At 44.2% G+C, this 14,132-nt stretch overlaps 1 protein-coding gene across 1 annotated transcript in view; it reads left to right on the top strand.

The window, feature by feature from the left end:
• The first annotated feature begins 13,760 nt into the window (after positions 1-13,760).
• LOC101710943 (solute carrier family 23 member 1-like) overlaps positions 13,761-14,132 on the top strand; it is a 63,716-nt gene continuing 63,344 nt past the window's right edge. Inside the window, exon 1 of the mRNA XM_087205890.1 lies at positions 13,761-13,883. Coding sequence (XP_087062016.1) covers positions 13,866-13,883 — 18 coding nt within the window. The 5' untranslated portion in view covers positions 13,761-13,865. The remainder of the gene's footprint in view (positions 13,884-14,132) is intronic.

The raw sequence follows: 14,132 nt of genomic DNA, 5'->3' as shown, positions 1-14,132 counted from the left end.
AAGGAATCAACTGATGCCAAGGAGAGGGGAGCAGGGAGTGGGCCTGATGATTAATTGTCAACCGACAAGCTAGCACCTGTGATTTAGAGCAGCTAAAATAGGGAATGTCACCTTCCTGTCAAAACTACAAAGGGGCAAGGATGTAGCTCAGCGGCACCACACCTGCCTAGCAAACGCAAGGTCCCGAGTTCAATTCCTAGTACCAGAAAAAAAAAACTTCAAGGACCATTCACTCCCCCATACTTTCATAATGAAATGTTGACTCTGCTAATGCAGAACTCACAAATACAGAGGGCACTGGTTCCACTGTATGAAGGAACAATGTTCTCTATTCCATGTGACTCTGCTTTGATGCCTTGCATATCTGTTCTCAGCCTGGAATGTGTATACCAGTAACACTGAACCTTTTAAGCTTTCAATGATAACAAACAGCTGGCTGTGGCACGCCTGCCATAGGTTCGCCACCACTGGTATATACCATTTTTGTCCTCTCCCTGGCAGTCTGCTCCATGAAGCTTTTTCTTAGGCCTCTATGTAGATGTAGATGGTCCTACCTCCCTTTGTATGTCATTATATCCCTTGTTTCTCTTTGACCATGCAGTTGGCCCTCTGTATCTGATCCAACCATGGATCAGAAACATCCAGAAAAAAACTTTGTGCTGGGCATATGAACATTTTTTTCCTTGTCATAATTGTCTAAACAACACAGTATAACAATTATTTAACACAATATTTGTAGTGCATTAGCTGGTATATATAAGATATGATTTAAATTTTACAGAAGGATGTGCATAAGTTATGTGAAAATATTATGCCATTTTATATAAAGGCTTTGAACATCCTCCAACTCTGATATTTACACAGGGTCCTGGAATGAATGTCCCAGGAATACCAAGACACAGCTGAATCCCCCAGGGCTTAGCATGATCCCTGCATTCGTTTTTACTGAGTGAGGAGAGGAAGGAAGCTCTGGTGGTGTGTGCTATTAAGTTGTATTGATGGGGGTCAGTAATGATCTTTAAGGGAGTGGTTTTCATCTGGTGGAGGTACTGGAAGCCAAGTGCAATGAGCTTAAGGACAAAGAATGACCAGGAGCTAAAGGAATAGAAATAATGTACTCTGAAGAAGTTTGATAAAGGGATAATGACCACACAGTTTCAAGTAATGGAAGTCTTTCTGCCCAAAGAAAATCATAAGCCAGAAAAGACAATTATTCAGAAAAGTAAATTTGTAAAAGAAAGCTTAATAAATGGAACTAGGTGCATATGTGGAGTCTCTGTTTAGGAAGAAGGATGGTTTTCCTTCCAAGATAGTAGCAAAGGAAATAACAGAAAGTTTTGAGGTAAAGGCCCATCAGCTCAGGATGATGAGGGTACAGGAAGTGGGATGAGGAGCTTGAGAACACACAAAATGTATAATATTTGGGGGAGTGTAACAGAAAGGTAAAAGAATGAGAATAGGGCTGGGGATTTAGTTCAGTGGCACCACACCTGCCTTGCAAACGAAAGGTCCTGAGTTTGATCCCCGATACCAAAAAAAAGAATGAGAATAAAAAAGAGTGATAAGTAGGATAGTCAGTAAGATTACTTATATGTGAAGTGGGCCCCGTCCAGGTAATTTGATGTCAGAAATGCCCAACAATCTTAGAGAAAAAGCAAGGAGGTGAAGTAGTGAAGATTACCAGGAGCTTCTGGTAAGTAGAAGTGGCAGGAAACCATGGGATTGAGCTTTGGGAGGGGATGAAGATATCCAGGTGCCCACCTGGAGGTCCAGGTCTATAAAAGACCAACAGCAGGGCACCTACTAGTCCTGCTGCCCATCTCCTAGGAAGGGATTCCTGACCACAACCTGGGTGCACAGACATTACACAGCTTACAACAAAGCCACACAGGAAATGTGTGCGGTTATCATGGACTTGTGGGGGTGCTTAAATAAAACAATCTGTGTATAGGACTTAGCATTCTATCTGCTCAAAAATGTCAGAATTTATTAAATTTTCTAGTAGTACTAGTTCAAGAAAGAGAGCAGGGCTGTCTAGGCCACAAAAGAGAGCAATCCACACACAAATATTTGGAAAGGAGGTAGACATTTTTCACAGGTCCCATTGAGGGCAAGTTAAGACTTTGAGGAAGGAATTTGAGATCCAAGGTAAGGAAGACCTACCATGGCCAATGGTTGCTGAACCAGTTAGCTTTGCGTGTCTATTACAAAATATCTGAGATAATTAACTTTCAAGGGGAAAAGGTTCCTTTAGCTCATGGAGTTCTGGTCCAAGTCCGGGCAGCCTCATTCTCCGGGCCTCCCATGAGGGTGGTACATTATGGTGGGAGTGTGTGGTGGCCCAAACTCTTTATGTCTTAGCCAAGAAGAAACTGGGCTTCCAAGATCCCTTTTGAGCATCCTGCAGACTCCACAAGGCTCCACCTCCTAAAGGTGCCAGCTCTCCCTGTAATATCATCCTTTAACACATGGACTGTTGGAAGACATTCATCCAAACCATAGCAATTGGTACAGGGGTTCCTTGCATTTATGGAAGGACTGCTGACCTCCAAAATTCTTTCCTAATCTAGAATTCACTTATTAGTATAACGCCAAATAATCTTAGAAGTGAGTGTAAGGTTGAGCTTTGTTGAGATACATTCACACTGAAGATCTCTAAATATAATCTCCCAATTGGCAGGCTTTAAACTGAGAGACCTCTGAATGAAATGGCAAAGTGTTCTCACTTACCTTCTGGCCAGGGGACGATCACAGCTCTATTCTTGGCCTCTGTTTACCCACCTGTGCACTGAGAACACCATGCACATGTGACTGCAAGGAGTGGATGAGGTACTGTATTGTGAAGGAAAGGCCCCCACGAACTGAAGTACACTACAAATGCAAAGAGAGAGTGCTGTTGTCATGAGCTGCACAATGTTTATTTCTCACGAAATATTGCTGTGTGCTGTGTGCTAGTGGCTGGGGCCTTGGGTATATAACCTGTTGGCTGCATGGATTTCTTCAGTGTTATTAAAGAAGGGCGGAGCAGTACCACAGCCACATTGCACTTTGACCCTTACTCCTGAGAAAAGCACCCACCAGTTCCCCTTCAGTTCTGGTGGCTCCCAGGTTTGAATTCTTCTCAACAGCCCTCCAGGAGGGACAGGGCAAATGTCTAATTGCTTATTTCTTCAGATGATCAGGTTGACAGCTTTGAATAATTATCCTGATTATATATGACATTGTTATAATCTTAACCAGATATTGTGATAACAACTGTTATCACACATATGCACACGCACACGCGCGCACACACACACACACACACACACAGAGAAGCTTTTCGTATTCCCAGCTTTTTTACAGTATGCGGTAGAGTATCCAGGGTGTATTATGGAATCCTATGCTCAAGATGTTTTTTAGGGAATATATATTCTCCTGTACATATCTTTATATATTCAGAGATGGCTGAATTTTAGCCCAGTATAAGTGGATAGAAATTATGTGTATTTGTTCATTAAACATGTAGTTATTGTTCAGGATGAAGAGACATGTTCTAACCATTAAGAAAATCATGGGCTTAAAAGGGAGGCTGACATACTTATCAAAGCTTTTTAATTGCAAAATATAAGACATAATGAAAACTACATGAAAGCCAAGATATGCAAAGTGCTGTAGTAACATGGTAGAGGGAGGGATGAATTCAGCCCTGGAGGATGAGTCAACTTCACAGGAGAAGGAAACAGAGAAGCCAGGCTATAAAGGAAGAGCAGAGTTTGCCAAGTGATTAACAGAGATTTGGAATGGGGTGCAGAGATGGCGAAGAGCATATGCCATTCCCAGTCAGGCACACAGCAGGTGCAAAGACAGAAAGCCAGTGTGATTACAGTGGGTTAAAAAGTGAATGGATGATTTTATTTACATATGTTGAATCTAGAAGAGTTGAAGGACGGGGTGTGTAGTAGGTAGGAGAGCACATGCTTCACATTCACAAGGCCTTGGGCTCGCTATCCCCAGCACCAAGAATAAAACAAAAGGTTGAGCTTATAGAAGGTGAGAGTAGGTCATGGTTGATCCATACTTGGCAGGGTGGGGTGGATGAGGTCAGAGCAGATGTCCATCAAAGGGGACAAAACTTCAGTGAGACAGAAAAAAAGTTTTTGTGATCTATTACACAGCACAGTGACTATTGCTAACAATAAGGTATATTTCAAAAGTGCTAAAAAAGATTTTAAACATTCTCCCCCAAAGTAAATGATAAGCATGTGGAGTGTTGCATGCCATTAATTAGCTTGATTTCATCATTCTGCAATATACATATATACCATAACACCACATTGCACCTATACATATGTATAATTATTACTTCCTGATTACAAATGAAATAAAATTGGATTTTTTTTTGGTACCAGGGATCAAACTCGGGACGTTGCACTTGCAAGGCAGGTGGTGGAACCACTGAGCTAAATCTCCAGCCCTAAAATTGGATTTTTAAAAAGTGAAAGAGAAAAAGCACAGTAATGAACTATAGCTTCACAACAATATGGACTAGTCTCACAAACACAGTGTTGACAGAGAAGTAAGACATGAAAGAAAACAAGGGCCTGGTGTCATCCATGTAAATAATCTTTAAAACAGGTAAAAGAAACTGTATTCACAGCATTAAAAATAAGAGGGCCAGATAACCAAGAAGAGAGTGTGTGGCCTCTGGGGAGCAAAGAGTATCACTGGGAACCACATGGCCGAGTTTCTGAAGCACTGTATGTTACTTCTTGGCCATAGATGACAAGAGGGTTTACTTTAAAATTATCCATTACATGAGATGGGACCAAAAAAACACAGTGAATGTTTAATTACAAAAAAATTATCACAGTAAAAGACACATTACCATTAATCCACTTCAAAATATCCCACACAAACTTTTTAAGATTTTTTTAGTCCAAATAAATAAATAAATAAATAAATAATTTTTTAGTCCATGTGTGCAGTACATGATTACATTCCTTGTGGGTAATTGATTGATACATGTACACAACACATCTCAATTCTTTTTTTCCCCTTTCCTTCCCCCTCACTTTATAAAGTATTTTTTGTTGGCATCAGATTCATTCATTTTATGTCTTTATCCAGTTAATTATCATAAATACAGATTAACAGCTAGTCTAACATGCCAAAATACATATAAAATATATAAAACAATTATACTAAATCAAGGTACACTTTTAGATACATTGTCCATGCTGGATTACAATAACTTTTTTTCTCTCTCTTTTTTTCCTATTGTCTGTCTTTTATTTTGCACTTTATTTATATATTGGGTTTCTCGTATAAGAGAAACCATGAGATATTTAAGCTTGTTCCCCCTCACTTTGAACACACTTATCCCATTGTTTTCACCACTTTCTGAAGCAGTTCTGGAAGTCCTCTTTTGTGAGTGTCCTTAGTTGCACTGTTGTGGTCACCTTGATGTCCTGAATTGATTCAAAACATTTACCTTTCATGGTCATTTTGACTTTGGGAAAGAGTCAAAAGTCACACAATAACAGACCCAATGAATATGGTGAATGAGGACACACCATCATGTTTTTATGAACCTTATTTTCCAATGGATGGCACTTGGCAGCAGCACTGTATTTTTTAAATCACATTTCATGAAGACACTTATGAAAGAAGACTTCCAGAACTGCTTCAGAAAGTGGCAAGAATGATGGGATAACTGTGTTTGATGCCGAGAATACTTTTGATGGGGATCAATGACAATGTGTCTTACACTGTAATTGTTTTTATTTAAACACATTTTAATTTTTGATTAGGCATATATGTGTGAATGAATCTGATGTATATATCTTTCTCTAGGTAAATTAAGTTACACACACACACACACACACACACAGAGACTCACACATGCACAAAATATAACCAAGGCAAGAACCTTACATCTGCTTCTGGCACTATTCAAAAATAGCTTTGCAAGGAGCAAAGAAGGATTATGGTAATACTTAATGAATTTACCTTATCACCTTTGACCAAATCTTTACAAAGAGGATGTCATTCTTTCCTTTTAGTGGGTTTCTATTAGTGAGGAGGGAAAGCTTAATAAGTTGGTAGCAAGTGACCACCTAGGACATTTTCATGGCAATGTGAACAAACATTTAGTATCAGAACTGTGCTGTATGGTGAATAGAGGGAAAAAAACAGCAAAAAAAATTCTAAGTCACTTTTATTAGAGTATGTTCCCATACTCTAATTTTAAAATGTAGCTACTATACAATTTTAACTCTTTTTGTGGAACTAATTTTACTGTTTTGGAAAGTTTTGTATCCTCCATCCAACTTCCCCAAATGTTAACATTTTATTTACCCACAGGACAATGATCAAAACCAGGAAATTACCATTGGTGCAATGCTATTACATTAGTACATATATCTTTTGTTTGTTTGTTTGTTTTTGTTGGGGTTTTTTTGGTACCAGGGATCGAACTCAGGACCTTGAGCTTGTGAGGCAGGTGACAGAACCACTGAGCTAAATTACTCGGCCTCAGTACATATATCTTTTTAAGTTTATTGGGCTGGGGATTTAGCTCAGTGGTTTCGCTGCCTGCTGCGCAAGCGCAAGGACCCCAATTCGATCCCAGGTACCGCAAAAATAAAGGCTGAAGTTTATAAAATTATTCAGACCCTTTTTATGTATTTGGCAGGCATCTGAATTTTTTGTTTGTTTGTGGTACTGTATTACCCTGAGACCATAATGTTAAGTGAAATCAATCAGACATGTAAGCTTAAATATTGTGTGGTTTCTCTTATATGAGAAACCCAAAATATAAATGAAGAGCAGAATAAAAGATAGACAGTAGAAATTAGGGACATAGATCTTTTGCAAATGGAAAGGGAACCAAGAAATGGAGGGAAAGAGATGAAAAAAGAATTAAGATGTGTCATGGCATGTGCCAACTCTCTGTGAGGAATGTAACCATTATGTACTACAAACATGTACTAATAAAAAATTAAAATTGGAACAAAAAAGAAAACTCAGATCTTGCTTCCATTAGGCCTCTAATCTATAATCAGTGACCTACATTGTCTACTGAATAAGTCAAAAGTAATTTTGTGTTTCCAGACCACAGTTTCTGTACTTATAAAACAAGGGCTTTTGGAGTAAATGGTTTTGAAAATTCTTCCATGTTTTCATAAGCTCCCACTCTAATACCTTGCATCTGTGGCACCCATTTACGAGGTCATTGGCCAGGGCCATTGTCACTGAGTAGGACTGAGAATACAGTGAAACTCAACAGGACTTAGTCTGCAATTCACTGGCCTGGTATGCTGCTTAATCCTCTTCCCCATGGGACTCTAAGACCTCATGACTTAGCCTAATCTACTAAGCCTTCTCTTAGGTTGGCTTCTCAGAGCCATAGTGTTGGCTGATGGATTAGTTAAGGCCAGGAGCTGATCTCGAAACTGGGCTGGTGACAGTGGCCAAAGAGCTCTGAAGAAGCAAGGCAGCCAAGAGTCCTGGATGCCTCACATAGGCAGCACTCCTTTTTGTGTGATCAGTGGCACCCACATTCATGTCACACATGAAGACAGGGTAGCTGAATGGCAGGTGGGTTCCTAGTACAAGCCCCTAAAAATAGCGGAGGCAGGGCTCTGCTCCCAAACAGTGACAGAATCAGCAAGTTAATTAAGAAATCTGCCAGGAACGATGAGACAGCTGGCACATTTCCCATTCAGATCAACACTGTTCAGGATGAGCTAAGCGGGTGTTTGTGGGGCTGAGCTAAGTCACAGACTGAGAACAGCTCCCTGGAGAAGGCTTCTTCGTGTCACAGCTCCAGAAAAATCCACGTCTCCCTGGTGCATATGTTCTCTGATCAGATGACATTTCAGTGGAAAGCTGTGTAGGATTTCCATTTAAGTACCCAATATCACAGCCAGTTCCTGTCATTCTTTTCATTGTTCTTTTAACTTAGTCCATTTATATTTCTTGTTTGATTTTGAATCTGGTCCTCATTAGGAGGGCACTGCCTGTCACTAGGTTGTGGGTAAACTTTGGAAGGCATGGAACCTTCTCTGTGTGCTGGTGGTGGAGGAAAGCAGAGGTCTGCGGGGAAACAGTCAGAGAGTGGAGCAAGTGGACATGAGAAGGCAAAAATAGGAAGGAGAAGAAGGGGGGAAATAATAGCCTGCTCCTTCCTAGCCCATGGCTCTAGGCTTCTTATGAGCCCTGATGCCCGAGCCAGCTTCTGGCTTTGGCTTTGGTTTTGGCTTTGGTTTTCTCTTCCCTATTTGCTTTAGTCTTCCGTTTCCAGCTGCTGGCTGGATACTCCATTCAGATGTCCTTTGTTTCTTCACACCCAACTTGAATCTGTCCCCAGCCTGTGCTCCCTCTCTCCCCTGTATTTGTCAGTACTGGAGAAGGGTAGATGTAGACAAACCCACCAGCCAGGAGTGGGCCTGGACTCTAGTTTCTGTCTCCCACTGAGCTGGGCACCTCTGGGAAGAATCTGGACCCCACTATGGGAAACACTGGTGCAGGGAAATTCCTGCCAGTTATGCCCCATCACTCTGTGCCATGCATTAGACGTACACATTGTTATCTAGACTTCAATTTTAATTGACCATGACACCAAACTCTGTATGCCCACCTTTCATCTTGGGTTATGGATAATTTTACTTGATTCATTATTTCATGACTATACTGGATATTTTCTGGTTGCCCCTGCAGACCCACCTTCCACCCTTCTTCATTCTAGGCTCTGCCCCAGAGGCTGACCTACCTGAGCAACACCAACAGATCCCTGGTTTTGCTTGAGTTTGAACAAACACCAGAGGAAAATTAGAGGAAAGGAGAGTGGCCTTTAGTTTCTGGGTCCCTATCTGTGAGGCATCTTGGTGTCTGTCAACCAAGAGTCACATAATCCTCTTGTCATCCTCTTCAACACAACTCCCTCCTCCCAGATGCCAATCCCTTCCTTCCTCTCATCCTTGGGTCTAAGGATGATAACCATTCCTCCATAATTGCTAGGTTTGGGTTACTACATATTCATCATAGTTCCCCCACATCCCATGTCCATCTTTGTAAATGATCTCATTTAATTTTGCTACTTGCTTCCTGTTGGGAGTCTGGTGAAGCACTGGAAACGAAGAGTGAGGGGCAAACTTGAGCAGGCGATATGTCCAAGGTGCACAGGTCCACCTCTTCATAGAAGGGAGAGTGAGTGGCTGTGTCACCCTGAATCATTTTAGGCCTTGCAAGAGGGACCCACTCTGACACTGCTCTGGGCATGCTCTTTCCCCGTGGCAAGGAATCTGGAGCCAAGGGCACATGCCAAGCTTGTAGACCACACTCTCCATCCAAGATCCTGGTATTCCTGCCCAGATGGCCATGTGCTGAGCCTGCCACCCTCTTTCCTAGGTGCAGACCTATCTAGTTACTTTCTTATTGCTGAGATAAAATACCCAACACCCACAAGTTAAAGGAGGAGAGATTTATTTTGGCTCAAAGTTTGCAGAGGTTTCAGTCCATAGTCAGCTGGCTCCAAGTCAAGGAGGCATGACAGAGGGGCATTGCAGAGTAGAAACAGTCCATGGCAGTGCAGGAATGAAGCAGTGAACTATCAAGGGTGTATCTATACACCCACAGTGACCATATCTTTCCACCAGGTTTCATCTTCCAGCATCACAACCAGCTTCAAACCCATCAGTGGACTAATCCAGTATTACATACCCACGATCCAGCATCATACACCCATGATCCAATCACCTCCCAGAAACCCCACCTATGAGTGCATGAGGCTGTGGAGACACATCTAGATACAAACCATAATAGGACTTCAGACAGTTAAACTCAGTAATCAATTTGACTGGCTTGAAAGCCACCTAGGAGATTAGCAATGCACACTTGTGGGTGTGTCTGGTTGGGTCCTAGAGGCATGATCTTGGGTACTAGTATATCTGGGCCATGGCCCCTTCCTCTCTGGTGCTATTCTCTTGCTCTGCTTCTGGTCACCATAAGGTGTACAGCTTTCCTTTGCCAAGCCCTTTCACCATGATGTTTCTGCCTTAGAGCCAGCTGACCATGGACTGAAACTTCTGAAACTAGGAGCAAAAATAAATTCTTCCTCCTTTGGTTGTGTATGTTAGGTGTTTGGTCCCAGCAACAAAGAGCTGGCCAATATAGGACCCCTGGGCCCAACTGAGAACCAGCCAAGCACAGATGCTGCTAGGGATGGAGTATGGACAGATCTTGGGTGATTGGGCTGGGACATCCTCCTGTATGCACCCCAAGCCTCTCACAGTGTGGAACAGAACCAAGGGTGAGGGAATCGGGGTGTGGACAATGAGCTAAGGTCACTCCCTTTACCACTCCATTTGAGCACAGAATTCAAGGGGTCTGAATTCTAAGTGAAAATTGACTAGCAGGTTGTTATGAAGGCATATTTGTCAAGGCTGGATGATAGAATGTATGTATTTCCTGCTTGGCAGATTTATAACTTTTAAATAAGTAAACACATAGACCTCCATTCGTCCTTTTACTTTGGACCCTGCAACTGTTATAGGTGGGTGGGCTTCAGAGTAGCACTGTCTCAGTAGCAGGCAGCTTGTCCTAATTCCAAAGATTTACAGAGAAGGAGAGTTGCCCAGTGTCCTCATCAGTCCTTGCCATGAACCCAGCCCAATTGAGATTCTCTTTAAGTCGGGATCCCTGAAGAGACGAGGAATTGTGACTTAGAAAGACCTTTCCCATGATAGAATGCAGGGTGGTCAGAGGCAGACTTTGCAGTCGGATTCCATTTGTGTGGCCTGTGCTTAGGAAGCCTGGGGTTGGGCCTAGTGTAGTGGGGAGGAGACATCAAAGTGACTGTGAATGGGCAACAGCTCCTCTCCCTTTGCCCTGTGCTTGCTGCCTCCTGCTGAGACTAGCAGGCCCTAGGACTCCAAGTCTGCACTCACAGGAATGTGGCAGGAGCCCAGGACATGGGCATCTTGCTGCTGCACCTGCTGGCCTCACATCGGAAGCCTGAAGGTTCTGCATGGAACGCGCCCACCTTTATGGGGGCTGGGCGTGGGTTAGTACCCTGGCACTGCAAGCGCCTGGCCTGGAGGAGGGGCGTTCCATGCAGAACTGGTGGCCGCTGACAAAAATGCAGGTGGAAGAAACTGGTCTTGAATTTGTTATTCTTATCTTTAAAAAAGGCCTGAAGCACCATTCAAAATCGGTCACTTTGCCTCTGCATAGCCTGCACTGCCCCCTAGTGGTCCTCCTCATGCCTGTTGGGGGCCAAAGTCTGGGGCACCTGTTACCTCTGGGAGCCTGAGACCTGAGAGGGTGAAGAGATTTAGGGCACAGAATGGGTCACTGAAGTGGTTCCATGACCCCTAGGTGTCCTTGTCCAGGAGCCCCAGTGTCCCCCTGTGCCAGACCAGAGAGGTGGGCTTTTCCTCCTGCACGGGGCACCCTCCCTGGAAAGGATTTGGGAGCCCCAGGGGGAGCCAGGTGTGGCCTCCCGGGGTTCTTGCCAGCACAGCGGGGCTTCTAGGCCCTACAAGCCTCCGCTGCCTGCCCCAGTGGTGGGTTCCAGCCCGTGGAGGGCCCTCCTCGTTTCGTTGCCAGCTTGGGAGCTGGGGCAGGGAATGCACGTGTTGCCCAGCCCCCTCCCAGGTTGACTCTTCCAGAGCCAGCTCGGGGCCCGTGCTTGTCGGGTTTGTTCTGGCTGTCCTGGCTCATGACGCTCTAAAGGCCCTGCATGGAAGGAGCCCAGTTAAGGCCACCACCGCAGAGGGAGGGATGGGAGGAGGGAAGAGACTGGGCTCAGAGAGTCCCCTCTCTGTAGCCTCTCTCTGGGCCCCATTATCTGTCTCTGCTCTCAGGATCTCACCCAGTGGTTCTCAGTTCAGGCGGGGTCACTGTGACTGGAACCCTGACCTGGATGGTAAGAGATGTGACCTACACTTTCTTCCGGGTGCTGTTCGCAGACTGAATGGTGTTCCTTCAGGCTATTCCTGAGAAGTTATTGTCATGTAAGCAGCTTTTTGTCCACTCCTCACTCATTTTTCCCCTGGACTTTGTTGTCCATGGCTATAGCTTCACTTACTGTTTAAGCAGAGTTGAATCTTGAAACTGACTTTTCCAGCTCTCTCTTGGGAGGTCCTCTATGTGTATGTGTATATGTGTCTGCCTCTTTGACGTCTCCACTTGGATGTTTCAATGACTGCACTCATGTTCTTCTACTCCAAACCTGGTCCTTTTCCAGTTTTCCCTAACTCAGTGAGGGTCCCCACTTGCCATCACATCACACAGCCAGAAACCCCTGTCATCTCTCATGCTTTTTTCTCCCTTACTCCAACCTCATGTCCAGTCCATCCCCAGCTTCTGTTGCCTTCACCTCCTCAATATCTTTTGCTCCATGTGGTTCTGTTCATCTTTACTGCCACTTTTTTCTTGACCACCATCTTTTGACCACCTTCTTCTGCTTTCTTATGTGTTCTCTACACAGCATCCAGAACAAGCCTTTTGGAGCATAATCCTGCTCATGTCATCTCTCTGTTGAAAATGTACCAATGCCTTTCCATTGCTCTCGAGATAAAAGATGAAAGACTTAGCATGGCCAACGAAGCCTTTCATGTGTAGCCTTTGCCATTGTCTCTGCCCTCAGCTTGCACCACACTCCTCCTTGCTCATTTCACTCCTGGCTTCCTTTAGTTCCTCTGTTGTCCCTGTGATGACCAAGAGGGTTGGCACTAGCTCCTCTCTCTGTTTGAAGAACTCTTATCTCATTAACATAGGTCAAGTTCCAGTCAGCATTTTCTCAGGGAAGCTCTGACTTCCTTGAGTAGGTAAAACTTCTTGAAATGAAGTCTGACTGCACTATTTATCTCTCCTCCATAGCTCTTATCACAGTTCAAATTACACATCGACCTGCATAATTATTTGATTATGCCTGTATTTTCCTCTAGACAATTAGTTCCATGAGGGTAGAGACTGGTGTATGTTTTTGCTAAGTGATATACCCATCGCCTGGTATGATGCTCAAGACTGACCAAGTAGTAGCAAGTGCTCTAGAACATGTCACATGGATAGATGGGTAGATGGCTGGAAGAAAGAAGGATGAAAGGAAGAGGGATATTCATGGAGTAGGTGTGTTTGAACAAAGCCCAAAGCTAATGGTCCCTTTCACATTTCTGTTTTATGTTGATATCATGATGTAGATTGAGAACAGTATCTTTTCTTTCCTTGGAAGGCAGAAAAGGAAGAGATCCTTTGATGAAGGCCAGGACTTGGCCTTGGCTCAGGGACATGGTTAGCAGCTGTGTGAGCTGTGGCCTTGAAGCCTGAGGCAACAGATGTCCAAACAATTCAGGCCCTTTTGCCATGGTCCAGTAAGAGCTCGAGAGTGTCAGCACCATGGACAGGATCCAGGCTCCAGCCGGGAAGGTGGAGCGCTGAGAATCCTGGTGTAACAAAAGGCGCAGGCCTACTCCTGCTTCTAGGTGCAAGGAAGCTGGTTTCTGTTTCTCCACTGGGTGTCACTGCTGCCCAGGGCTCTAGCTCTCCCAACTGGGGAACCAGAAAGAAATTACTTGGACCAGTCTAGTCTAGAGAATGCTGGCTGGGGGCCCTGCTGGGGGTTGCAGTCTGTGTGTTACTTAACAGGCAGTGACCCCACTTCATCTCAGTGGTAAGATTAGGGTAGAGGGAAACTTTCTGGTGGATCATTCTGCTTGTAGTTGTTTTCTGCACCCAGGACCTAGAATTTTCTGACCATACCCACTCATCCTCTGCAGACATCTGAGCTGGGAGGTGTGCGGATGCTCTCTGAAGAAGAACTGGGAGGAGAATTGTCCAGAGCTCATTTCCCCTGACTCCCTTCCTGGCCCCTCCAGCCAATGGATGGGCACTGCCTGGTAAGTGCTCAGTGGGCCCAGCTTCTGGGGCTTCTGGTTTCACAGATCAGGGGCACACACACACAGAACAAGAAGCTTCAGAGCTGGTCCTTGCCACTTTCTCCTGAAGGAAGGACATGTATGGCAAAGAAGATGGAGTCAGCCAGGACATTAGTGAGAGAGAAAGCCATCCAAGGAGGGCTCAGGAGTTAGTGGGACAAAGACATCATGGAAAAGTTCAGAGACAATGGCTCTATCATGGCTCCTGTG

The sequence above is a fragment of the Heterocephalus glaber genome, unplaced genomic scaffold (genome assembly GCF_053883595.1).
Source record: "Heterocephalus glaber isolate CG9 unplaced genomic scaffold, H.glaber_assembly_v1.0 deba00000621, whole genome shotgun sequence".
NCBI classification, from domain to species: domain Eukaryota; kingdom Metazoa; phylum Chordata; class Mammalia; order Rodentia; family Bathyergidae; genus Heterocephalus; species Heterocephalus glaber.
The sequence above is the reverse complement of the archived record's forward strand: the minus strand, read 5'-3'. Positions and strand labels throughout refer to the sequence as shown.